Here is a 24,436-nt window from a genome sequence, read left to right as displayed (position 1 = left end):
CACGAGGACAGACGCAGAGCCTCGGTCTGACGTCATTAACCTCTTACATCTAGACGTTCCGCTAGCGGAACACCTGCTCCAATATCCAATGATAGGCGTGGCGCGAATTACAAATTCCTCAAAAATACAAAAACTTCAATTTCTCAAACATGTGACTATTTCACAGCATTTTAAAGACAAGACTCTCCTTTATCTAACCACACTGTCCGATTTCAAAAAGGCTTTACAGCGAAAGCAAAACATTAGATTATGTCAGCAGAGTACCAGCCAGAAATAATCAGACACCCATTTTTCAAGCTAGCATATAATGTCACAAAAACCCAGAAGACAGCTAAATGCAGCACTAACCTTTGATGATCTTCATCAGATGACACACCTAGGACATTATGTTATACAATACATGCATGTTTTGTTCAATCAAGTTCATATTTATATTAAAACAGCTTTTTACATTAGCATGTGACGTTCAGAACTAGCATACCCCCCGCAAACTTCCGGGGAATTTACTAACAATTTACTAAATTACTCACGATAAACGTTCACAAAAAGCATAGCAATTATTTTAAGAATTATAGATACAGAACTCCTCTATGCACTCGATATGTCCGATTTTAAAATAGCTTTTTGGTGAAAGCACGTTTTGCAATATTCTAAGTACATAGCCCAGCCATCATGGGCTAGCTATTTAGACACCCGGCAAGTTTAGCCTTCACCAAAATCAGATTTACTATAACAAAAATGTTATTAACTTTTGTTGTCTTCGTCAGAATGCACTCCCAGGACTGCTACTTCAATAACAAATGTTGGTTTGGTCCCAAAGAATCCATCGTTATATCCGAATAGCGGCGTTTTGTTCGTGCGTTCCAGAAACGATCCGAAATGGTAAATCAGGGTCGTGCGCATGGCGCAATCCGTGACAAAAAAAATCGAAATATTCCATTACCGTACTTCGAAGCATGTCAACCGCTGTTTAAAATCAATTTTTATGCAATTTATCTCGTAAAAAAGCGATAATATTCCGACCGGGAATCTCCTTCTCAGCAAACAGAGGAAAAATCACAAAGACGGGGGCGGCCAGGGCACGCGCCTAAGCCCACAGTCCCTTGATCGTCCACTTGAGAAAGGCGATAATGTGTTTCAGCCTGGGGCTGGGATGACGACATTCAGGTTTTTCCCGGGCTCTGAGCGCCCATGGAAGACGTAGGAAGTGTCACGTTAGAGCAGAGATCCTTTGTAAAAGATAGAGATGGCAAAGAAGTTCAAGAAATGGTCAGACAGGCCACTTCCTGTAAAGGAATCTCTCAGGTTTTGACCTGCCATTTGAGTTCTGTTATACTCACAGACACCATTCAAACAGTTTTAGAAACTTTAGGGTGTTTTCTATCCAAAGCCAATAATTATATGCATATTCTAGTTACTGGGCAGGAGTAGTAACCAGATTAAATCGGGTACGTTTTTTATCCAGCCGTGAAAATACTGCCCCCTAGCCATAACAGGTTAAAAGGTAATTTACCACCTTCACAAGTGCAGTCTCAGTGCTATGATGGGGTCTAAAACCATACATTGTTTGTCTTCAGGAAGGCAGTGAGTTGCTGCGCAACAACTTTTTCTAAAATTTTTTAGAGGAATGGAAGATTCGACATAGGCCGATTAGTTTTTTTATAATTTCTGGGTCAAGATTTGGCTTTTTCAAGAGATGCTTTATTACTGCCACTTTTAGTGAGTTTGGTACACATCCGGTGGATAGAGAGCCGTTTATTATGTTCAACATAGGAGGGCCAAGCCCAGGAAGCAGCTCTTTCAGTAGTTTAGTTGGAAAAGGGTCCAGTATGCAGCTTGAAGGTTTAGAGGCCATGATTATTTTCATCATTGTGTCAAGAGATATAGTACTAAAACACTTTAGTGTCTCCCTTGATCCTAGGTCCTGGCAGGGTTGTGCAGACTCAGGACAACGGAGCTTTGGAGGAATACGCAGATTTAAAGAGGAGTCCGTAATTTGCTTTCTAATGATCATGATCTTTTCCTCAAAGAAGTTCATGAATTCATTACTGCTGAAGTGAGAGCCATCCTCTCTTGGGTAATGCTGCTTTTTAGTTAACTTTGCGACAGTATCAAAAATAAATTTCAGATTGTTCTTATTTTCCTCAATTAAGTTGGAAAAATAGGATGATCGAGCAGCAGTGAGGGCTCTTCGATACTGCACGGTACTGTCTTTCCAAGCTAGTCGGAAGACTTCCAGTTTGGTGTGGCGCCATTTCCGTTCCAATTTTCTGGAAGCTTGCTTCAGAGCTCGTGTATTTTCTGTATACGAGGGAGCTAGTTTCTTATGACAAATGTTTTTAGTTTTTAGGGGTGCAACTGCATCTAGGGTATAGCGTCTAATGATTAAGACAGCCGTGGTGGACATCATGTTCACCACCAGCACCAGCACCACCATGATCTCTGTCCTGCTGGCCAAGGTCAAAACCATCTCCTACGACTCCTGCATATCAAGCATGTACATCTACCACCTGGGTGACATCGAAGAGTTTCTGGCCCTGTCCCTGATGGCTTTGGACCGAACCATCGCTATCAGCACCCCTCTTAGGTAGCACAGCATTCTGACTAACCCAAGGCTCTTCCTGTTGAGCACAGCTACCTGGCTGATAGGGTTAGGGGTCATGGGGGTAGTAGCAGCTCAGGCAGACAGACTTCCATAATGCCAGCCCATCATTAGATATGTGTTCTGTGACAATCCTGCTATAGTCAGTGCCACCTGTGCTATAGTCAGAGCAACCCTGAACCCTATTGGATGCTTCCCACCATCCTGGGTCTGTGGTTGATTGGTGCACAGTTCACATTAATTCTGCTGTCATTCGCGAATCTGATCTACACAGTACTGAGACTGCCTAACAACGAGAGCAGAGTGCAGGTGTTTAATTCCTGTATTTGTCACATCATTGAGGTGTCCAGTTACTACGCTCCCAAGTTAGTCTCTGTGTTGTTGACGAGGATAGGGGTGAGGCTGAATCTGACAGAGCGTAATGCTTTACTGATTATAGCCACGCTGTTACCTTCTCTGATCAACCCAGTAGTCTACTGTCTGAAGACCAAGGAGATTAGGAAGAGATTGGTTCAGATACTGTCTAGAAAAAGAACTGCAGTGATGAAATGAGGTAGCGAAAAGTATCATTTTTGTAACTTGAAATCAGAAACTGCACTAATGTGCGCTTTAAAGATTTTAAAGATCATTTCCAAATCAGCTCACATCAGCAGAGTTTACATTGCCTTTAAGAGTTGCATTGTCTACAAGCAAGATCAGACTGGATTTCTGTTGAATAACCACAGTCCAAGGTTTAAATAGTTCCGGCTTCTTCAGTTAGCACTTTACATTACTACACCTGTATATTGTCCTGTATCTATCTTAACTAAATGGTTTTATTTTATTACATTGAATATTCAACTTACTTATTTTATTGTTGATGCAATGTCGAGAGTTATACATGCAAGTTAGAATTTCATTGTATGGTGTACACAACATGTGTCCTTTGAAAATGACAAATAAACCTGATTTGATTATATATATATATATATATATATATATATATATATATATATATATATAATAAAATCTTTTAACCTTTATTTAGCTAGGCAAGTCAGTTAAGAACAAATTCTTATTTACAATGATGGCCTACACTGGACCCACGCTGGGCCGATTGTGCACCGCCCTATGGGACTTCCAATCACGTCCGGATGTGATACAGCCTGGAATCAAACCAGGGACTGCAGTGACGCCTCTTGCAGTGAGATGCAGTGCCTTAGAACGCTGTGCCACTTGAGAGCCCTTATATTGTGATGAACAATATGAATGAAGTATTGACTCTCTCCCAGTCTGCTCCTTACTCCAGACCCAATAACAATCTTTCTGTCTGATATTTTTTTATGTATAAATACACCCACCTGATGCACACCACAACACTGATACACACCACAACCACCCGATACATACCACAACCACCTGATACACACCACAACAACGTTACATACCACAACCACCTGATACACACCACAACAAACACCCAATTGAACAAACACCCAATTGTCTAAGCAGTGATTAAAATTGGACAAGGATGAAATTTGGACAAGGATGAAGCCCTCTCGGAATACATTTTACTTTTATTTTTTCACGGCAAAGATTGATCTGGATCTTGTTCTTTCTTATTCCTGCTAGGCCAGGATCATAGCCCCAAGCACACCATGAAGAGACTGTCAATAGTACTAGTGTAGCCATGGTATTCAGCGATAGTTTAGTCATCAGAACTACTGTATGTAAGGTCTATCAAGACTTTTATTTCGGGGCTTTATTCTGAAAGTACCCTTCCCATACTCACCTGCGCGTGAGAAGAGATTCACGTGAGAGATGTGTAAATGACAGAGAAGTGAAGTGATGGAGCTGACCTGTTGTTGTGCACCTAAAGTTTGTGCTGCTGCTAGATGGAAAGGATTAATCTATAGAAAGGAGCTTGATTGTAACCTGACTCTTTATCAATGAATCCACAGGCCCTCTGAATAAAGTGATATAATAATGAAGTCAAGGAAATTATAGCTATAATATGTTACACAGCTTTGGTAGGTCACAATCCCCACCAGCATAGTAGTTCATGTCTATTCCCATTGTGTCATCGTCATCACCCATAAGGACCATTATTAATCACTGGTTGCATTCATTTAATCAGGACCTGGTTATTGAGGCCTACGGGGACAGTGATTCCAACTTAGCAATTTTGGTGCTAGATTTAGCAACTTTTCAGAGTACCCTGGCAACTTTTTTTCAAACAGCAACTAGCAACAAATTTAGCTACTTTTAGCAACTTTTGAAAAGTGACTCAAACGCTAAAATGCACACATTTTCCCTTTAAATGACACAAAAACGATTTTCTCTGTCACACACTCAGTCACAACACACGTGCCTGGCTGCAAAAGTGCATTGTGAGTGATGTCCGCAGCAGGCCAGCAGCAATTTCAGCAAATTGCAAATCATTGTTGGCTGACTGCAGCAGCAGTAGTATGCGTTCGACGAGACAAACCCAATGAATATACACTGCTCAAAACAATAAAGGGAATACTTAAACAACACAATGTAACTCCAAGTCAGTCACACTTCTGTGAAATCAAACTGTCCACATAGGAAGCAACACTGATTGACAATACATTTCACATGCTGTTGTGCAAATGGAATAGACAGCAGGTGGAAATTATAGGCAATTAGCAAGACACCCCAATAAAGGAGTGGTTCTGCAGGTGGGGACCACAGACCACTTCTCAGTTCCTATGCTTCCTGGCTGATGTTTTGGTCACTTTTGAATGCTGGCGGTGCTTTCACTCTAGTGGTAGCATGAGACGGAGTCTACAACCCACACAAGTGGCTCAGGTAGTGCAGCTCATCCAGGATGGCACATCAATGCGAGCTGTGGCAAGAAGGTTTGCTGTGTCTGTCAGCGTAGTGTCCAGAGCATGGAGGCGCTACCAGGAGACAGGCCAGTACATCAGGAGATGTGGAGGAGGCCGTAGGAGGGCAACAACCCAGCAGCAGGACCGCTACCTCCGCCTTTGTGCAAGGAGGAGCAGGAGAAGCACTGCCAGAGCCCTGCAAAATGACCTCCAGCAGGCCACAAATGTGCATGTGTCTGCTCAAACGGTCAGAAACAGACTCCATGAGGGTGGTATGAGGGCCCGACGTCCACAGGTGGGGGTTGTGCTTACAGCCCAACTCCATGCAGAACGTTTGGCATTTGCCAGAGAACACCAAGATTGGCAGATTCGCCACTGGCGCCCTGTGCTCTTCACAGATGAAAGCAGGTTCACACTGAGCACGTGACAGACGTGACAGAGTCTGGAGACGCCGTGGAGAACGTTCTGCTGCCTGCAACATCCTCCAGCATGACCGGTTTGGCGGTGGGTCAGTCATGGTGTGGGGTGGCATTTCTTTGGGGGGCCGCACAGCCCTCCATGTGCTCGCCAGAGGTAGCCTGACTGCCATTAGGTACCGAGATGAGATCCTCAGAGCCCTTGTGAGACCATATGCTGGTGCGGTTGGCCCTGGGTTCCTCCTAATGCAAGACAATGCTAGACCTCATGTGGCTGGAGTGTGTCAGCAGTTCCTGCAAGAGGAAGGCATTGATGCTATGGACTGGCCCGCCCGTTCCCCAGACCTGAATCCAATTGTGCACATCTGGGACATCATGTCTCGCTCCATCCACCAACGCCACGTTGCACTACAGACTGTCCAGAAGTTGGCGGATGCTTTAGTCCAGATCTGGGAGGCGATCCCTCAGGAGACCATCCGCCACCTCATCAGGAGCATGCCCAGGCATTGTAGGGAGGTCATACAGGCACATGGAGGCCACACACACTACTGAGCCTCATTTTGACTTGTTTTAAGGACATTACATCAAAGTTGGATCAGCCTGTAGTGTGGTTTTCCACTTTAATTTTGAGTGTGACTCCAAATCCAGACCTCCATGGGTTGATAAATTGGATTTCCATTGATTATTTTTGTGTGATTTTGTTGTCAGCACATTCAACTATGTAAAGAAAAAAGTATTTAATAAGATTATTTCTTTCATTCAGATCTAGGATGTGTTGTTTAAGTGTTCCCTTTATTTTTTTGAGCAGTATAGTTGGTCACAAATGTTTGGTCTTGAACAGAACTTACAACATCAATCAAGATGTCTCAATCAAAATTGTACAGCCAGAAGTACAGAAAAGAGTGGGAGTCTGTACCTGAATTTAACCTCTTGGCGTTCCCCTAGGATAGGGGGCGCTAAAGCGATTTTTGAAAAAAATTCGTGCCCATTTTAAACGGCCTCCTACTCAAACTCAGAAGCTAGGATATGCATATAATTAATACTTGTGGATAGAAAACACCCTAAAGTTTCTAAAACTGTTTGAATGGTGTCTGTGAGTATAACAGAACTCATATGGCAGTCAAAACCCCGAGACAGATGGAAACAGGAAGTGGAATTCTGAATTGCGAACTCAACTTCATCACGTTGCCTATTAATCACACCGTGAGCTATGGTTCATTGAGCACTTCCTATTGCTTCCACTAGATGTCCCCAGTCTTCACAAATTGGTTTGAGCCTTCTACTGTTAAAATTGAATGAATGAGACGCTGTGGAACGTGTTCACACGGAGAGAGCCATCACCATTATGACGCCGGCGCCCCTGGTTACCCTCCCCTTTCGAAACGTTTTGAAACACAATGCAATCGTCCCCCTCGAATCTTATTGGCTCTCTTGTTGAAAAACGCCCTGAAGATATATGTTATACAACGTTTGACATGTTTGAACGAACCTAAATGGGAAAAAAATGCATTTTCTCGAAATGGCTGTCCCGTGGCCGACGGAAGTTTTGGAGCAGCCTTCAGACGCGCTAACAAGAACAAGCTCTTGGAACATAAAGGAGTATTTTTTTCGAACGAAAATACATTTGTTGTGGACCTGGGATTCCTGGAAGTGCTTTCTGATGAAGACAACCAAAGGTAAGGGATTATTGACAATAGTATACAAGACTAGATGTGCTATGCGATTGTTCCAAGATGGCGCTGAACTGTAACGTTAGCCTATTTTTCAGAGTATCGCATCCCCTTTCATCGCAAAGTGTGATTACCCAGTAAAGTTAATTTTAAATCTGGCATTACAGGTGCTTTCAAGAGATATTCATCTATAAATCTTAGAATGACAATATTACATTTTAAAAATGTTTTCGAATAGTAATTTAGTAAATTGTAGCTCTGTTTCATCGGATGCATTTGAGGGAAAATAGTTAGTCAACGTTACGCACCGATGTAAAATGCTGTTTTTATATATAAATATGAACTTTATCGAACAAAAGAATGCATGTATTGTGTAACATGATGTCCTAGGTGTGTCATCTGATGAAGATTGTCAAAGGTTAGTGCTGCATTTAGCTGTTTTTTGGTTATTTGTGATGCATGTGGTTGGTCGGAAAATGGCTATGTGGCTACTTTTACGATATACTCCTCTAACATAATCTAATGTTTTGCTTTTGCTGTAAAGCCTTTTTGAAATCGGACAACGTGGTTCGATTCAGGAGAGGTGTATCTATAAAACGATATAATTTGGGACGGAGGCCGCACAGGGGTTAAAGGGTGGTTGAAGCCAGTAATTGGGGATGATTGTCGGGCATACTGTGCGTACTGCAAATCAGATATGCTTGCAAAACTGTATGACATCAAAAAACATTGTGCTACAGCAAAGCATATAAATAAATCAAAACCGCACAACCCCACAATGCAGTCTACATTACCACAGTTGATTAAAAAAGTGGATTACTGCAAAAGCACAGAAGCTACTATGGCAATGGCCACTGCAGAGCATTGTTCGCTGCTAGCATGCGACCATTTTGGTATGGCTTGCAAAGCTGCCTTTTCAGATTCTGTGGCAGCAACAATCTTCCAAATGCACCGCACCAAGTGCACAGAAATGATTAGGGGAGTACTGGCTCCTTATTTTCTGAAAAGGGTATCATCAGATGTGGGGGATAAGAAGTTCAGTGTCCTTTTGGATGAGTCCACTGATGTCAGTGTCTCGAAATACCTGGGTGTGGTGATTCGGTATTTCAGTGCTAAAAAGAGCCGTTGTGTCCACATTTCTCAGGCTGATTGAATTGCTGGGGGGCGATGCCAGATCAATAGCAAAGGCGGTAGTTGAGTTTCTTGAGAAGTGTAACTTTAAAAAAGAGAATCTTCAGGGTATTGGCACTGATAATGCGTCCGTGATGACTGGGGTGCACAACGGGGTGCACATGATTTTAAAGGAAGAATGTGCATTGCCAAATTTGGTACTCATCTGCTGTGAATGCCATTCTTTACAATTGGCTGTCTGTGCAGCATCCAAAGAAACCATCCCTAGGAGTGTTGAGTACTTAATCAGGGAATTTCCCAAAACGGCGCAAGGCGTACAAAGCAGTGTATGCCACCATTAATTGTGGCCAGAAACCTCTGCAGATCACCAAAGTGTGTGCCACACGTTGGCTATCGATTGAGCCTGCGATAACTTGTATATGGAGCCAGTGGGAAGAACTGAAAATCCACTTTGAGTTGACCAAGGCCAGTGAGCCTTGCTACGTGGCGGATGTGCTCTACGCCATGTACATGGACAAGACCAACTATGTCTACCTGACATTCTTGAAATCAATCCTGTCCGACGTACAAGTTGCAGTGAAGTCATTTGAGGGAGAGCAAACAGATCCTGTCAAGCTTTTGGACAATCTGGTACACCTCTTAACCTCTCTTGGGTCGGGGGCAGTATTTTCACGTCCGGATGAAAAGCGTGCCTGTTACTCAGGCCCAGAAGCTAGGATATGCATTTAATTGGTAGATATGGATAGAAAACACTCTAAAGTTTTTACAACTGTTATAATAATGTCTGTGAGTATAACAGAACTAATACAGCAGGTGACACCCCGAGGACAAACCACCCCCTCAAAAAAATTCAGCCTACCACTATTTTCAATGGCTGTCACTTTTATTATAAGGCGAAGTCCTCCCAGATTGCAGTTCCTAGGGCTTCCACTACATATCAACAGTCTTTAGAAAGAGTTTAAGGCTGGTTTTTGGAAAAATGAGCCAGAAATTGTAGTTTTTCTAGGTGGCTCCCATTTTGGCTGTAGTCTTTCCAAGCGCGTGAATGAGAGCGCGCTCTTTGGTATTTTTCTCTGGTAATGTCACGTCCTGACCATAGAAAGCTGTTATTTTCTATGGTAGAGTAGGTCAGGGCGTGACAGGAGGGTTTTCTAGTTTTCTAGTCTAGTTTTCTATGTTATTATGCTCTAGTTTTGTATTTCTATGTTGGGTTTTGTTTGGGAGGATCTTCAATTAGAGGCAGCTGGTCCTCGTTGTCTGTAATTGGAGATCATACTTAAGTAGGGGTTTTTCCCACCTGGGTTTGTGGGAGATTTGTCTTTGAGTTAGTGTATGTTTCACCTCTGCGTCATGGTTTGTTGTTTTGTTATTCAGTTATTTATATGTATTGCATCGTTTCACAGTGAAAATAAAATGTGGAACGACACACACGCTGCACTTTGGTCCGCTCCTTCCTACGACAACCTTGACTGGTAAAGACAATAACGATTCTCCGTCTTAAATTGTATTGTTTATTTACGTATTAGGGTACCTAAGGTTTGATTATAAACATTGTTTGACTTATTTGGAAAAGTTTATTAGTAACGTTTGGGATTCATTTTGTATGCATTTTGATGGAGGGAAACTGGGTAGATTATTGACTGAAGCGCGCCAGCTAAACTGAGTTTTTATGGATATAAAGAAGGACATTATCGAACAAAATGACCATTTGTGATGTAACTAGGACCTTTTGGAGTGCCAACAGAAGAAGACAATCAAAGGTAAGGCATTTATTATATCGCTATTTCTGACTTTCGTGTCGCACCTGCCTGGTTGAAATATGTTTTTCATGGTTTTGTATGCGGGTCGCTGTCCTCAGATAATCGCAAGGTGTGCTTTCGCCATAAAGCCTTTTTGAAATTTGACACAGCGGCTGGATTAACAAGAAGTTAATCTTTATTTTGATGTATTACACTTGTGATTTTATGAAAGTTAAATATTTATAATTCTGTTGTTTGAATTTCGCACTCTGCAATTTCACCGGATGTTGGCCAGGTGGGACGCTACCGTCCCACCTGCCCATAAGAAGTTAACCTGTTAGGGCTAGGGGGCAGTATTGACACAGCCGGATAAAAAACGTACCCGATTTAATCTGGTTACTACTCCTGCCCAGTAACTAGAATATGCATATAATTATTGGCTTTGGATAGAAAACACCCTAAAGTTTCTAAAACTGTTTGAATGGTGTCTGTGAGTATAACAGAACTCAAATGGCAGGCAAAAACCTGAGAAGATTCCAGGCAGGAAGTGGCCTGTCTGACAAGTAGTGTGTTCATCTGGTCTCTTTTTATTGAAGAGTGAGGATCTTTGCAATACCGTGACACTTCCTACGGCTGCCATAGGCTCTCAGAGGCCCGGCAAAAAGCTGAATCGATGTCGATGCAGGCTCTGGCTGAAACAAATTATCGCTTTTGGCAAGTGGCTGCTCAGAGTACTATGAGGCTAAGGCGCGTGCCCGCGTCGACCGAATGCTTTGTTTTCTTTTGTCTGTTTAGCTAAACGGAGATTCCGGGTCGGAATATTATCGCTTTTTTATGAGAAAAATGGCATAAAAATGGATTTTAAAAAGCGGTTGACATGCTTCGAAGTACGGTAATGGAATATTTCGATTTTTTTTGTCACGAATTGGGCCATGCTCGTCACCCTTATTTACCATTTCGGATAGTGTCTTGAACGCACGAACAAAACGCCGCTGTTCGGATATAACGATGGATTATTTTGGACCAAACCAACATTTGTTATTGAAGTAGAAGTCCTGGGAGTGCATTCTGACGAAGACAGCAAAGGTAATAACATTTTTGTAATAGTAAATCTGACTTTGATGAGTGCTAAACTTGCTGGGTGTCTAAATAGCTAGCCCTGTGATGCCGGGCTGTGTACTGAGAATATTGCAAAATGTGCTTTCACCGAAAAGCTATTTTAAAATCGGACATATCGAGTGCATAGAGGAGTTCTGTATCTATAATTCTTAAAATAATTGTTATGCTTTTTGTGAACGTTTATCGTGAGTAATTTAGTAAATTCACCGGAAGTGTTCGGTGGGAATGCTAGTCACATGCTAGTCACATGCTAATGTAAAAAGCTGGTTTTTGATATAAATATGAACTTGATTGAACAAAACATGCATGTATTGTATAACATAATGTCCTAGGGTTGTCATCTGATGAAGATCATCAAAGGTTAGTGCTACATTTAGCTGTGGTTTGGGTTTATGTGACATTATATGCTAGCTTGAAAAATGGGTGTCTGATTATTTCTGGCTGGGTACTCTGCTGACATAATCTAATGTTTTGCTTTCGTTGTAAAGCCTTTTTGAAATCGGACAGTGTGGTTAGATAAAGGAGAGTCTTGTCTTTAAAATGGTGTAAAATAGTGTGAAAGTTTTGCATATGAAGGTTTTGCATATGAAGGTTTTGCATTTCTAAGGTATTTGAATAACGCGCCACGGGATTACACTGGCTGTTGAGTAGGTGGGACGCAAGCGTCCCACCTAGCCCATAGAGGTTAATTGCCCCTTGTGTGATAATAATGTATCTGCTTTCACTGACAATTCAACCTGATATATGAATACACTGCATCTAAAATCCTTGTTAACAGCTTCTTTCCACTGTCCATATAGGTACCATATGATGGTGACTCACAGGTCCATGTTACAGCTGACGGGTGCTGCCTGGGGGTTTGCTGTGTTCCTGGTGTTGCTGGCTGTGTGCCTCATCACCCGACTCTCCTTCTGTCGGTAGGTGGCTGAGGAGGTGAACCTGTTGCTGAAAGGTTACCGGTTTGAATCCCGGGCCGGGTGCTGGAAAAATAAATTAGCAGGTGATCACTGTAACATATGGACAATGAAGATGTTTTGTATTGTAGGTCTCTGGTGATCAACAGCTACTTCTGTGACCACGGTCCCCTGTTCCGTCTGGCGGCCCCCTGTTCTGATGTGGTCCCTAACAGAGTGATGGCATATCTCATCTCTATTGTCCTCTTTTCCCCGATGGTCTTCATCATATCATCATACATCTGTATCACACACGCCCTGTTCACCATCACACTGCCCCAGGACAGGTGAGAAGTCATACTGATCAGAGTCAGAGATTTAGACAGATATTTTGTTCATATACCTAAACATATAGCTCTGATACTGATTGTTGTGCTGTCTCAGATATACACTATAGGACCAAAAGTATGTGGACACCTGCTCGTAAGACATCTCATTCCAAAATCATGGGCATTAATATGGAGTTGGTCCCCTCTTTGCTGCCACCACTCGTTTGAGAGTGCTTTCCACTAGATGTTGGAACATTGCTGCGGGGACTTGCTTCCATTCAGCCACAGTAGCTTTAGTGATGTCGGACTCTGATGTTGGGCGATTAGGCCTGGCTTGCAGTCGGTGTTTCAATTCCTCCCAAAGGTGCTCTGTGCAAGCTAGTCAAGTTCTTCCACACTGATTTTGACAAACCATTTCTGTATGGACCTCGCTTTGTGCACTGGGGTATTGTTGCTGAAACAGGAAAGGGCCTTCTCCGAACTGTTGGCACAAAGTTGGAAGCACAGAATCCAGAATGTCATTGTATGCTGTAGCGTTAACATTTCCCTTCACTGGAACTAAGAGGCCTAGCACGAACCATGAAAAACAGCCCCAGACCATTATTCGTCCTTCACCAAACTTTACAATTGCCATTTGGCATTGGGGTAGATAGTGTACTCCTGGCATCTGCCAAACCAAGATTTGTCCGTCGGACTGCCAGATGGTGACGTGTGATTCATCACTCCAGAAAACGTGTTTCCACAGTGATTTTAGGCTTGTTTGCGGTTGATCAGCCATGGAAACCCATTTCATGAAGCTCCCGAAGAACAGTTATTTGCTTCCAGAGGCAGATTGAAACTAAGTAGTGAGGACAGAAGATTTTTACACACTACACACTTCAGCGGTCCCGTTCTGTGAGCTCCTAGACATTTCCAATTTCCAATAACAACACCTACAGTTGACCGGGGCAGCTCTAGCAGGGCAGACATTTTACGAACTGACTTGTTGGAAGGAAGCATCCTATGACAGTGCCACATTGAAAGTCACTGATCTCTTCATTAAGGCCGTTCTATCGCTAATGCTTGTGTATGGAGATTGCATGGCTGTGTGCTCGATTTTATAATATTTTATACACCTGGGTGTGGCTGAAATAGCCGAATCCACTAATTTGAAGGGGTGTCCACATACCTTTGTATATATAGTGTATGTTGTTATAGTGATAAATGCTGGAAACACTGAGAACGCCATTGAACTGGATAGATAATGACTTACTGTACTGACACTTTTGTCCTTTTCTCTCTCTGTCTGTCTCTCTCTCTCTCTCTTTCTGTCTCTGTGTTTCTGTTTCTCTCTGTTTCTCTCTCTGTCTCTCTCTCTCTTTGTCTCTCTCTCTCTCTCTCTCTCTCTCTCTCTCTCTCTCTCTCTCTCACTTTCCCTCTCTCTACTTCTCTCTCCCTCCCTCACTTTCCCTCTCTTTCTCCCTCTCTAATTTTCTCTCTCCCTCTCTCTCTTTTTCCCTCTCTCAGAGTCAGAGCCTTGAAGACGTGTACCTCACACCTGATACTCGTAGCCATATTCTACCTGCCTATTAATTTCACATACTTCCTTTACTCAATCATACCAACCAACGCCCGGATCATCAACCTCTGTCTGACCTCGGTGCTGCCGCCCATGCTCAACCCCATCATATATGTTCTGAAGACAGAGGAGTTTAGGAATCGGCCAAGAAGCTGCTTAGTAAAAGAGGAGCCCAGAGAGCTGTGGCGCCGGTCCAATCAACATGAAGTGTTACTATTTATTTATATCTCTATTTGACTTGTTTTTGACTGATATGCTGTGTAAGATATACTGTATCTGCCATAGTGAATAATTGTTGTTTCAACTAAATGAAAAAGTATGTTTTTCTTAAATTAAACATTTATATTATTGTCTATATGCCTTTAAAGCCATACAGAAAATGTCATAATAAAAAGGCTGCATAAAACCCTAATACGAATCAAATCTATTTATAAAGCCCCTTCTACATTTCAATTTCACAAAGTGCTTAGCAAGCAGAAGTAGAAGCAGTACATTAGAACCAGTAAAAACACCCTAGAAGGAAAAACACCCTAGAAGGAAAAACACCCTAGAAGGAAAAAGACCATAGAGAGTAACCTGGCTCGACTGGGAAGCCCGGGGTAGTTGTTTGGGGGATGCATTCTACTATAATATCTCTTACAGTATTAGGGTTGACCTGTGTGACCTGTTGACACCCAGGTGAGTGTTTGGCCCAGGTGAGTGTCCATGCCTGTTGGCTAGAGAAGCTACCTGTATGTCAGCCAAACCCTGCATGATGACTTCACCATAGACATCCTATAACCAGGGCTTGAATTCAGGGGGTTTGTGGGGTTATGCCCTACCCTCGTTAAAGAAAAGGGAAAAAACATACCTCTTGTTAGCTTAAGATTGTGAAGGTGAAAACATTTACCTGATTATATTAAGCTATATATGACAATGATCTTGGACTTCAAATCAAGTAGTCAAGTTAATTCAACAGTCAAAGCATCCTCATTACACCTGACTTGAGATTTGTATTTTATTTTAATTCCATCTTGGTCATAGACCTAAACCACCCAGGATTACAATGACCAATTAACAGCTGCTTTTACAAAAGAAAACTACCCAGGGGCGCATGCCCACGGACCCCCCCTAGATCCCTGGACCATGGCTTACGAGTGCTACATTCAGTGCTACATTCAAAACGCCAGTGATATTTCTTCATCAACGGTTTCCATCAAATACTATCATGTGTTTTGGTGTCTGGTCTATGCCATATATAAAATAAATATGAGCTTAGGGATGAGACACACAGGTCTGTCAGGTTGAAAACTACGACGTCCCTAAGTTGCAGAGGTTATAACAACGTCGGTAAGAAAACAGTTGAAAGTGAACAGATTCATAGGACCAGCGTTATTGCTAAAATAGCATTTTAAGACACTGGGTTCATAATTAGGCAAGGACTCAGCTTTCTGCAAAAGGTCTGTTCAGTTTATTCAGAGAACGTTCTGAGGTCCAAATAACAAAGATGTTCATTTTATCCTGTCTCCGCTTACGCACACAGATCCACACCCAAAAGTAGATAACCTATGCACAAAAATACACACAGACAGTAGGTGAACAGTATCTCTTCCTTGACCTGCTACCGCTCTTCCAGCACTGCCTGTTCCTTTCCCCATAGATTAGGAGAACCTTGAATGCTCCTCCCGGTATCTCTAAATACACACACACATTTCTCTCCCTTTCCAGCCTCTACTAGACCTTTATGAGACTAACGTTCAGTACATTAATTATTAATTATCCATGCTACATAACTACTAATTAATGATGGATTATTGATTCATTTATCCTTATTAGATAATTATCTTATCAAGTATACAGAATGGTGTTGTCTGCGTAGAGGTGGATCAGAGAAACACCAGCATCAAGAGCGATATCATTGATGTATGCAGAGAAGAGAGTCGGCCCGAGAATTGAACCCTGTGGCACCCCCATAGAGACTGCCAGAGGTCCGGACAACAGGCCCTCCGATTTGCCACACTGAACTCTATCAGAGAAGTAGTTGGTGAACCATTCGAGGCAATCATTTGAGAAACCAAGGCAATTGAGTCTGCAGTGATTGACAGAGTGTGGTGATGTGAATGTGGTGATTGACAGAGTCGAAAGTCTTGGCCAGGTCGATGAATACAACTGCACAGCATTGTCTTTTATTGATGGCGGTTATGATATCATTTAGGACCTTGAGCGTGGCTGAGGTGCACCCATGACCAGCTCGGAAACCAGATTGCATGGCGGAGAAGGTACGGTGGGATTCGAAATGGTCGGTAATCTGTTTGTTAAAACATCTATTTTCACGTCCGGATGAAAAGCGTGCCCAAAGTAAACTGCCTGTTACTCAGGCCCAGCAGCTAGGATAGCATATAATTGGTAGATTTAGATAGAAAACACTCTAGTTTCTAAAACTGTTAAAATAATGTATGTGAGTATAATAGAACTTGTTTGGCAGGCGAAACCCAGAGGACAAACCATCCAGGAAAAAAGAAATTGAGGTCACTGTGTTTTCAATTGGTTTTCTATGGGAAACTATATTTATGAGGAACCTGGTTGCATTTCCTATGGCTTCCACTAGATGTCAACAGTCTTTAGAAATAAATAAAATACTTACGAGATATAACGTTTTTCCCCCATTCAAACCAAGCCTCTCTCAACGTGACTGAGAGTGTGGCTGTCATTAATGATATTCCTTCACCTCAGAGGACACTGAGGTCATACTGTCACCCTGTGGCTAGTGTCTGTAACAACATGTGGGAAGGCCCTGTGTTGATTATACAAAAAGGTATGAATGGTATAAGATAAAATAAGACGAAAAAATCCAATGGCAGTGATCTATTTAGTTGTACTTGTCCAAATAAATAAAGGCACATCAAATGTGTCCTGCCAATACAGGAAACTGAAGGCCACCTCAATCTCTTGGCAACAACACACACCCATCCACAACCAATGCTTTATAGATAGGAAACAACACACTAACATCCACCACCAATGCTTTATAGAAAGGAAACTACACACACCCATCCACAACCAATGCTTTACAGATAGGAAACAACACACTAACATCCACCACCAATGCTTTATAGAAAGGAAACAACACACTAACATCCACCACCAATGCTTTATAGAAAGGAAACAACACACTAACATCCACAACCAATGCTTTATAGATAGGAAACAACACACTAACATCCACAACCAATGCTTTATAGATAGGAAACAACACACTAACATCCACAACCAATACTTTATAGAAAGGAAACAACACACACCCATCCACAACCAATGCTTTATAGAAAGGAAACAACACACACCCATCCACAACCAATGCTTTATAGAAAGGAAACAACACACTAACATCCACCACCAATGCTTTATAGAAAGGAAACAACACACTAACATCCACAACCAATGCTTTATAGATAGGAAACAACACACTAACATCCACCACCAATGCTTTATAGATAGGAAACAACACACTAACATCCACAACCAATGCTTTATAGATAGGAAACAACACACTAACATCCACAACCAATGCTTTATAGATAGGAAACAACACACTAACATCCACAACCAATGCTTTACAGATAGGAAACAACACACACCCATCCACCACCAATGCTTTATAGAAAGGAAACAACACACTAACATCCACCACCAATGCTTTATAGAAAGGAAACAACACACTAACATCCACAACCAATGCTTTATAGATAGGAAACAACACACTAACATCCACAACCAATGCTTTATAGATAGGAAACAACACACTAACATCCACCACCAATGCTTTATAGATAGGAAACTACACACACCCAACTACAACCAATGCTTTATAGAAAGGAAACAACACACTAACATCCACAACCAATGCTTTATAGATAGGAAACAACACACTAACATCCACCACCAATGCTTTATAGATAGGAAACTACACACACCCAACTACAACCAATGCTTTATAGAAAGGAAACAACACACACCAATCCACAACCAATGCTTTATAGATAGGAAACAACACACTAACATCCACAACCAATGCTTTATAGAAAGGAAACAACACACTAACATCCACAACCAATGCTTTATAGATAGGAAACAACACACTAACATCCACCACCAATGCTTTATAGATAGGAAACAACACACACCCATCCACAACCAATGCTTTACAGATAGTAAGGGGTTTAAGTAAGTAAAGAACAAATTCTTATTTTCATTGACGGCCTAGGAACAGTGGGTTAACTGCCTTGTTCAGGGGCAGAACGACATATTTTTACCTTGTCAGCTCAGGGATTCAATCTTGCAACCTTTCAGTTACTAGTCCAACGCTCTAACCACTAGGCTACTTGCCGCCCCAAATAGGAAAGGATAGGATAGGAAACAACACACACCCATCCACAACCAATGCTTTACAGATGGGACACAACACACACCCATCCACAACCAATGCTTTACAGATAGGAAACAACACACACCCATTCACAACCAATGCTTTATAGATAGGAAACAACACACACCCATCCACAACCAATGCTTTACAGATAGGAAACAACACACACCCATCCACAACCAATGCTTTATAGATAGGAAACAATAGGTCTCATCAGCCTCATCAGCTGTTTCTTACTGGCTATCTGGAAGGTCATCATACAGTCTTTGCTCTTCTAAGTAGACTCTGTGTCCTACACTGCTGCTGCTTTAGCCTGCCTCATCAGCTGTTTCGTCATGGCTTTCTGGAAGGTCATCATATAGTTCTTGAAGGTCTAGACCTGTCTCTGACACTTCCTTTAGTCCTGGTGGTCGGCCCTGCCCTCCTGGACGGCATAGTGCTGCTCCATACAGCCTGCCCTTCTGGGTCCTCCTCATCCAGGTCCACAACAAGAATGACTTTCTATTTGTCTGTTTGTCCAAATCGAAGGATTTGTCTGTCTAACCACACACTGACGTGCACAGCTCTCTGGGTGAGGATCTGTCTTCAAGTCTCCAGTGGGGGATGAAGCTCCTTCCATCTATGTAATGTCTTAAAGATTATGGACAGATACAGTTAGGTTACAAGATGGGTGGAGTGCTTGACACACCATCCTGGATATGATAGAGTTTGCAAAAACCCTATGGGTCCAGCAGGCAGAGTTCTTCTGATGGCTTTGAGGAGTACACGACATAAGTACCTGGCTTTATCAATAAGTGCATCGAGGACGTCATCCCCACGGTGACTGTACGTTAATACCCCAACCAGAAGCCATGGATTATAGGCAACATTCACACTGAGCTAAAAGGTAGAGCTGCCGCTTTCAAGGAGCGGGACTCTAACCCGGAAGCTTATAAGAAATCCTGCTATGCCCTCCGACGAACCATCAAACAGGCAAAGCATCAATACAAGACTAAGATCGAATTGTACTACACCGGCTTTGACGCTCGTCCGATATGGCAGAGCTTGCAAACTATTACAGACTAAGAAGGGAAGCACCGCCGAGAGCTGCCCCGTGACATGAACCTATCAGACAAGCTAAATAACTTCTATGCTCGCTTCAAGGCAAGTAACACTGAAACATGCATGAGAGCATCAGCTGTTCCGGACGACTGTGTGATCATACTCTCTATGACCTCCTTGCTGCCCCCAGGAGGTAAGGGTAGGTAACAACACAGCCGCCACGCTGATCCTCAACATGGGGGCCCCTCGGGGGTGGTGCTCAGCCCCCGCCTTTACTCTCTGTTCAATCATGACTGCACGGCCTGGCACGACTCCAACACCATCATTAAGTTTGCTGTTGACACAACAGTGGTAGTCCTGATCACTGACAATGATGAGACAGACTATAGGAAGGAAGTCAGAGACCTGACCGTGTGGTGCAAGAACAACAACCTCTCCCTCAACGTGATCAAGACAAAGGAGATGATTGTGGACTAGAGGAAAAGGACTAATCACACACCCATTCTCATCGACGAGGCTGTAATGAAGCAGGTTGAGAGCTTCAAGCTCCTTGGCATCCACATCACCAACAAACTAACATAGTCCAAGCACTCCAAGACAGTCGTGAAGAGGGCACGACAAAACCTATTCCCCCTCCGGAGACTGAAAATATTTGGCATTGGTCCTCAGATCCTCAAAAGGTTTTACAGCTGCACCATCAAGAGCATCCTGACCTGGTTGCATCACCGCCTGGTATGGCAAGTGCTCGGCATCCGACCGCAAGGTACTACAGAGGGTAGTGTGTACAGCACAGTACATCACCGGGGACAATCTTCCGCCATCCAGGACCTCTATACCAGGCAGTGTGAGAGAAAGGCCATAAAAATTGTAAGACTCCAGCCGCCCTAGTCATAGACTGTTCACTCTGCTACCGCACAATAAGCGGTACCGGAGCACCAAGTCTAGGTCCAAGAGGCTTCGAAACAGCTTCTACCCCCAAGCCATGAGACTCCTGAACAGCTAATCAAATGGCTACCCAGACTGTTTGTATTGCCCGCCCCCTACCCCTCTTCTACTCTGCTGCTACTCTGTCATTATCTATGCATAGTCACTTTAATAACTTTACCTACATGTACATTTTATCTCAATTCCCTCGCACAATGATTCTGTACCTGTAACCCCTGTATATAGCCCTGCTATTGTTATTTACTTTTGCTCTTTAATTATTTATTTTTCTTATCTTTTACTTTTTTATGTTTTTATTTTCTTAAGCTGCATTATTGGTTAAAGGCTTGTAAGTAAGCATTTCACTGTAAGGTCTACACCTGTTGTATTCGGCTGTCACGTCTTGACCAGTATATGGGGTTATTTGGTATTGTAGTTTGGTCAGGACGTGGCAGGGTGTGTTTGTTTAGAGTGTTTCGGGGTTTGTTGGACTATGTTCTGTTTTAAGAGGGATGTTTGTTTAGAGTGTTTCGGGGTTTGTTGGGCTATGTTGTTGTTAGTCTATTTCTATGTGGTGTTCTAGTATGTCTATTTCTATGTGGTGTTTGTTGGGTTGACCTTCAATTGGAAGCAGCTGCTCCTAGTTGCTTCTAATTGAAGGTCCTATTTAAGAGGGGTGTTTTTCTATGGGATTTGTGGGTAGTTGTTTCTTGTTTAGCTGTGTGCCTGACAAGACTGTTATCGTCGTTGTTTTTGTTTACGTGTGTTTTGTTTCAGTTTTCCTTCTTTCTGCCTATTAAAAAGAAGATGAGTATACACATTCCCGCTGCGTATTGGTCTAATCCTTATGACACCCGTGACATCGGCGCATGTGACAAATACAATTTGATAACTTTCAGGTTTAACAGTTTTATATAGAATAAACCATCTTTCACATAATACTGTAGAAGCAGTGTTCTGCTAATATAACAATGAACAAATATTGTACCTTCATGTATGGTGCCCCGTATAAGACAGGAGTTCCCTGATATGTTTGATTAATTAAAAAAAAGTAATAGATGTGTCTTGAATCAATTTAATACTGAGGGATACGTCTCTCCCAGTTCAGACATCAGAGGACTCCATTTCAAAAGCATCTCTTCAGTCCTCCAACTGCTGACATTTGGAACAACACAAATAAATAATTATAACATTTAAAACTATATAAATATATATACAAAAATAAGACTCATAAATATAAAAAGAAGTAACAAAAACAAATAGAAACAAATTGTAGTATATAAATACAAATAATAAAGAGAATCGAATTATTACACTATTACTAACAAAAAACACACAAATAAAACTAAATTGCACAAATCTTATATCACACAAATACACAAATAGACTTATAAAGAAGAGCACCTGATTATTACACTATTGCACTTCAAACAAGAAACACACAAACTAAATTGCACAACTAATTGCATTAGTACTGAACAAAGTTAGAGGTGCGCTATTTGATAGATTCCCCCGCTCCCCCTACCTCGAGCTTCCAGTGGGGAGACCTGAGGCCACTCCCCATCTCATACTTCTGAGTGGGGGACCTTCCCAAGCAGTAGCCTGCTTAGCTCACAAACTAGAATCAGGACGTCCACTCCGACAAGTTTAATTGACCCACAGTCCCACACGGTGACATGTTATCATTGACGTGATTCCAGTGTCCTCCATTACTCTGAAGTGGGACAGTTGTCTGACCACTGCCTCAGCCTTCTGGCACAGCACCTGATATGTTGTCATTGACCTGGATGTCCTTCTGTTTCACCTCCCTTATGTTCTCATTGACCTGGATGTCCTTCTGTTCATTTCCATTATGTTCTCATTGACCTGGATGTCCTTCTGTTTCACTTCCCTTATGTTGTCATTGACCTGGATGTCCTTCTGTTTCACTTCCCTTATGTTCTCATTGACCTGGATGTCCTTCTGTTTCACTTCCCATATGTTCTCATTGACCTGGACTGAGATGACCAAGTAAAATGTATTTATATAGCCCTTCTTACATCAGCTGATATATCAAAGTGCTGTATAGAAACCAAGCCTAAAACCCCAAACAGCAAGCAATGCAGGTGTAGAAGCACGGTGGCTAGGAAAAACTCCCTAGAAAGGCCAAACCTAGGAATAAACCTAGAGAGGAACCAGGCTATGAGGGGTGGCCAGTCTTCTTCTGGCTGTGCTGGGTGGAGATTATAACAGAACCTGGCCAAGATGTTCAAATGTTCATAAATGACCAGCATGGTCAAATAATAGTCATCACAGTGAACAGGTCAGGGTTCCATAGCCGCAGGCAGAACAGTTGAAACTGGAGCAGCAGCACGGCCAGGTGGACTTGGGACAACAAGGAGTCATCATGCCAGGTAGTCCTGAGGCATGGTCCTAGGGCTAAGGTCCTCCGAGAGAGAGAAAGAAAGAAAGAGAGAATTAGAGATGCTCTATATTTAAATTCTCTCAGGACACCGGATAAGACAGGAGAAATACTCCAGATATAACAGAGTGACCCTAGCCTCCGACACATAAAATACTGCAGCATAAATACTGGAGGCTGAGACAGGAGGGTTCAGGAGACACTGTGGCCCCATCCGATGATACCCCCGGACAGGGCCAAACAGGCAGGATATAACTCCACCCAATTTCCCAAAGCACAGCCCCCAACCCACTAGAGGGATATCTTCAACCACCAACTTACCATCCTGAGACAAGGCCGAGTATAGCCCACAAAGATGACCAGTGGCTTTTCACAATAGTTAATAAAAGGGGAGAAGGGACAGCCTTGTCTAGTCCTACATTTCCAGTAGTTTATTTTCAAGTGCTTTGCAGCAGACAGCATGCAAGGTAGGAACAAAAGTGCTGACTTGCATTGACCTTGTTCTTTAGCCCTTTGACCCTAACACGTCCTAACTCTCCCCAGCCTAAGCTGTCTACCTGTAAACACTCTTCTCAGGTGTATCAACATTATAATTGGCTCTCTGATGACAGCCTACTTGTTCACTCTGTACAGAGTGACATCAGATCCTATGAGAAGATTTATATCACAGTGTTGAACATATTACAAACCCACTAACTGTTGGGTCTTTTAGTGACACTGTAGAGAGATAGATAGATAGTCTTTTGGCAAGATTCAGCAAATTGATATTTTTCAGTAACTTACAATTAGCTGCCTAAACCCATAGCTTTGGCCTGTTCCTTACACATGACTTACTCTCTCTCTCGCTCTCTCCTAATGAGTGTACAGTAACGAGATGTGTGATGGCAGAACAGTATTCCCACCAGGTGTAGTGTCCCTGTCACTCTCCTCAGACTCAGGCTCAACAAACAGGTGGTCATCAGAGACCTAATTAGAGTGTTGGTAGACCTGGGATGGCCGAGTCATCACCTCACCTGTTTACAGGTAGCCATGCAGGTGACGATGGAACTGTTGTTGGTTACATCATGATACAGATGATTTGGGGGCCTATGTCTTTAGGCCACGATGTTAGGTCCAAATGTATGTTTTCACTTTTATCACTACCTTGAGATATATTATAATCTGATAGTTGTAGTTTAGTCTTGCAGCATGAAGCAGGTGGGGCCATCGAATTTGTACCTTTTTGTGTGAATTGCCTGGGTATATCTATAGATAGCGAATACATTACATATCATCTACTGTATCTTTGTCCACATGAAGCCACTTGGATGGATCAGTGGGACTATCAATTCAATGAGAAAGTGGTTATACTGCTCCCTGATGATGTTTATTAACCTT

The 24,436-nt window shown here is 42.5% G+C and overlaps 1 protein-coding gene across 1 annotated transcript; it reads left to right on the top strand.

The window, feature by feature from the left end:
* The first annotated feature begins 2,381 nt into the window (after positions 1-2,381).
* LOC106594283 (olfactory receptor 1M1-like) lies at positions 2,382-19,931 on the top strand. Its single transcript, XM_045688901.1, has 5 exons — positions 2,382-2,587; positions 12,309-12,425; positions 12,554-12,748; positions 14,237-14,479; positions 19,925-19,931. Exons 1-5 carry the CDS (start codon positions 2,382-2,384, stop codon positions 19,929-19,931), a joined length of 768 nt encoding a protein of 255 aa, XP_045544857.1.
* Positions 19,932-24,436: the final 4,505 nt, after the last annotated feature.

The sequence above is a fragment of the Salmo salar genome, chromosome ssa11 (genome assembly GCF_905237065.1).
Source record: "Salmo salar chromosome ssa11, Ssal_v3.1, whole genome shotgun sequence".
Taxonomy (NCBI): domain Eukaryota; kingdom Metazoa; phylum Chordata; class Actinopteri; order Salmoniformes; family Salmonidae; genus Salmo; species Salmo salar.
The sequence above is the reverse complement of the archived record's forward strand: the minus strand, read 5'-3'. Positions and strand labels throughout refer to the sequence as shown.